The 3,637-nt window shown below is 37.0% G+C and overlaps 1 protein-coding gene across 1 annotated transcript; it reads left to right on the top strand.

The window, feature by feature from the left end:
* Positions 1 to 359: 359 nt before the first annotated feature.
* On the top strand, positions 360 to 2,205 carry LOC107824646 (expansin-A8-like). Its single transcript, XM_075228055.1, has 3 exons — positions 360 to 640; positions 868 to 1,180; positions 1,848 to 2,205. The coding sequence occupies exons 1-3, from the start codon at positions 493 to 495 to the stop codon at positions 2,116 to 2,118; spliced, it is 732 nt and encodes a 243-aa protein (XP_075084156.1). The 5' UTR covers positions 360 to 492; the 3' UTR covers positions 2,119 to 2,205.
* The last annotated feature ends 1,432 nt before the right edge of the window (positions 2,206 to 3,637 follow it).

The raw sequence follows: 3,637 nt of genomic DNA on the forward strand, positions 1-3,637 counted from the left end.
ATTTTAGGAGAATCAGAGAATATAAATAAATGTCATGATGTAGAAAATGGCAATATTGCAGAAAATGAAGCGAAAGAAATTAAAGAGAGGATTGGGAAATGCATGTGCTGCGGGTCTATAATTTTGATAGTTCATGTGGGGAGCCTTGGCCCCGTCACCGGTTCTGGTAGAAAGGTAAGATAATACTGTCTATATAAGATCCAATGTAACTAATTTGTAATACGTATATAATTACATAAGTAGTATACACAGAAAACTAGTTGAAGGAGAAAACGTTAATTTCACCAGCTTTCAGGACCTGAGCACGGCTAGCTTGTCACTATCTACGTATATACTTACATTTGCCTACCCGATCTTAAGCCCGAATTTCTGCCTCCAGTTTACTACATAAATAAAAAAATAGCGTCTCCATACCCCTTCAACTGGTAGTAAGTCACTTAGTACTCTCTCCCCCTCTCCTAATCCTTAATTGACTTACCAACTTCTTCATCAATGGCTGTTCCTGCAACATTCTCCACACATTATTCTCTCTTTTTCTTTTGTTTAAGCTTTTGCTTCCATGGAACTTTTGCTGATTATGGAGGCTGGAAAAATGCTCATGCCACCTTCTATGGAGGGGGTGATGCATCAGGCACAATGGGTACGTGTGTTTAGAGGCGGATTCAAAATTTAATCTTTATGGTTCAAGATTTTGAGCTGTTTTAAAATATGAGTTCAAAACAATTTATACCGTAACTGAAAAAGGAACTTATAAATACACCGACAGATGCTAATTTTACTTATTATGGGTAGTTATCCGTGGTTATCTTTTAAGTGGCATGATAATATGAAATTTTTGAAGAAACATGCCGTATTTGGAACATGCAGGTGGTGCTTGTGGTTATGGGAATTTGTACAGCCAAGGATATGGAACCAACACTGCAGCACTAAGCACAGCACTATTCAACAACGGATTGAGCTGTGGGGCTTGCTACGAGCTCACTTGCAGCAATGACGCTCAATGGTGCCTACAAGGGACTATTACTGTCACTGCCACAAATTTCTGTCCTCCGAATCCATCCCTACCTAATGACAATGGCGGCTGGTGCAATCCTCCTCTCCAGCACTTCGATTTGGCTGAGCCTGCCTTCTTGCAATTAGCTCAATACAGAGCAGGAATTGTCCCTGTATCTTTCCGAAGGTAAAGTTTGATCTTTAAGTCACATTATAACAAAATTCTTACAAAATCGGTGTAGTAACATGTGATACTTTATAAAAAAAAATATATTTTTATTTTTACTTGTCCATTTTAGCAAATCAAGGGAAAGACAAATATTTTTTCCTGCTTTACCCTTACCATTAACTACTCATTCCCCAAATTATTCTTGGAATCATTGTTAGGGGTATTATAGTAAAATATGTACTTCATTTATTATTTCTTAAAGGGAGTGCAAAATCTATTAATGTGGACAAGTAAAAGTGAACGGATGTAGTATTATTTTTATCATGTTACTAATTACTAATGTTTATTAAGGAGATTTAATTTTAATTACTCATATCTTTTAATTAACCTAAATATGTAGTGCACATAACTTAAACTCCTTTGATTTTCTTGGAATGTTAAGTTTAATTTTTTTAACACTGGACAATGTGCACGTTTGTTAACACTAAGGTAACTACCCATAATAAGAGGAATATACTAAAAAAGCAAGACTTTTTGTTGTAAGTTAAATTGCATTGACAATGTAATACTTGCATTGTGTTGTCTGAATATAAGTTAAATCTGAATAAATTTTGTTTAGGCAAGAATTTAGTATCTTATAGGTAGTGTCGCCGGCTGACATGGAGTTTGTACTGGTCAATGACAGGGTGCCTTGCAAGAAGAAAGGAGGAATAAGGTTTACAATAAATGGACACTCTTACTTCAACTTGGTTTTGGTGACAAACGTTGGGGGTGCTGGGGATGTTAATTCAGTCTCCATTAAGGGATCTGGTTCTGGATGGCAAACAATGTCCAGAAATTGGGGCCAAAACTGGCAGAGCAATTCCTATCTCAATAGTCAGAGTCTTTCATTTCAAGTTACTACAAGTGATGGAAGGACTATCACAAGCTATAACGTTGCACCACATAACTGGTAATTTGGACAAACTTTTGAAGGGGTTCAATTTTAATTCTAGCAACAAACTTAGTAGATAAAAAAAAAATAAACAAAGGGGCTTTCAACAGACAAACCACAAAGGTTTTAGTTTGCAGAATAATAAGAATAACACAAGTACAGAAATAAATATTAAATTCCTTAAGATTGTTATTCCCGGTCAATATTGCTGTATTTGTAAATATTAATTCTGTAAAATATAAGTTAACGTAATGAAACAATAATAATAAATTCGAGCCCACTGAATTCACAGTGTTTCCTTAAGGAATTTAATCCCCTCCTAGTACCCAAGGTAATGGATTATTTCCTCCCAGGATAGAACGAATAACACACTGGTGTAGCGGTACTTCAAACCCCAGTGTTTCGGCGAACACAAAGTTCGGTAGCAAATCACACTTACAGTTGCTTTGTTTGAAGTTAAAAAACAATGCTGAACGAAGGAGTATATACTCAGAAAAACGTATGGAAGTTCTGAGAGGAAGGAGTGCAATGTATAGCCAATTTGTTGAGCGAATTGTATGTTGAGTTTAGTTTTTCTTCAACATTTGCTGCTCATATATATAGCAGCCAAGAAGGAGTGCAAGACCAAACGTCCACCCTTCATGGTGGATCAAGCATTACATATTTGTGGAGCAAGCACTTCATATTTGTGGAGCAAGCACTTCATGGTGGGAAGACCATTATCCGGCTGCCAAATTATCAATACACGGATTGGAAAATATCCGTTTACAAATACGGATAATCTTACGTTAATATTTACTATTAACAAATAAATTTGATCCAAAAAATTAATCAATCAATCGATCATTTGACCAAATCCAAATCCAAATCCAAATCCGAAGCCGAAGCCGAAGCCGAAGCCGAAGCCGAAGCCGTAGCCGTAGCCGAAGCCGAGCCGAGCGAGCGACGACGACGACGGCGCGAGGCTTGCTTTCTTCTTAACTCTTTAAGAGCTACAAGAAGAGCAATTATATATATACCCACCAAAAATATCTTCCACTTCCAATATGGGACAATGTCTCATTGTTAAGAGGGGGAAACTTAAAATTTTACTCAAAATTTCATTTTTCCTCCATTTCCCATTCACCCTCATTTTAAGAATATTACATCTTAAAAATAAAACCTCAACACAATCCCCCACATGAATGGGGAATGGCTATATCACGGAAGTATGCATGAAAAAACTGTGTGATTTACAAGCAAGGATTAATTGCATCTGGATAAGTAGGTTTCCCTTTGAACTTTCCGTAGTAAACTTATGTCGGATATACTCGGTCAATCGGTAGATTTGATATCTTTGAACCGTCGATCTTTGGTGTATACCTAGACAACCATAAGTCACACAATCAACCCTTAACCGTCTTTGGTTCTCATTGTTGTGTTCGTTTCAGCCATGAACATCGCCTGGTTTCATAAGTGCGTAGAGAACTGGCCTTACAAAGTTCTCCTTGAAGCGGCTCACACTTCACACTTAAATAGGTGATTCCTAAACGTGTCATCCT

This window comes from Nicotiana tabacum, chromosome 13 (assembly GCF_000715075.1).
Source record: "Nicotiana tabacum cultivar K326 chromosome 13, ASM71507v2, whole genome shotgun sequence".
NCBI classification, from domain to species: domain Eukaryota; kingdom Viridiplantae; phylum Streptophyta; class Magnoliopsida; order Solanales; family Solanaceae; genus Nicotiana; species Nicotiana tabacum.

Excerpts from the sequence above, each read along its gene's own strand:
- LOC107824646 (XM_075228055.1), top strand. The coding sequence starts at position 493 with ATGGCTGTTCCTGCAACATTCTCCACACATTATTCTCTCTTTTTCTTT. Across the intron at positions 641-867 it reads TGATGCATCAGGCACAATGG|GTGGTGCTTGTGGTTATGGG; the intron begins GTACGTGTGTTT and ends TGGAACATGCAG. Across the intron at positions 1,181-1,847 it reads GTCCCTGTATCTTTCCGAAG|GGTGCCTTGCAAGAAGAAAG; the intron begins GTAAAGTTTGAT and ends GGTCAATGACAG.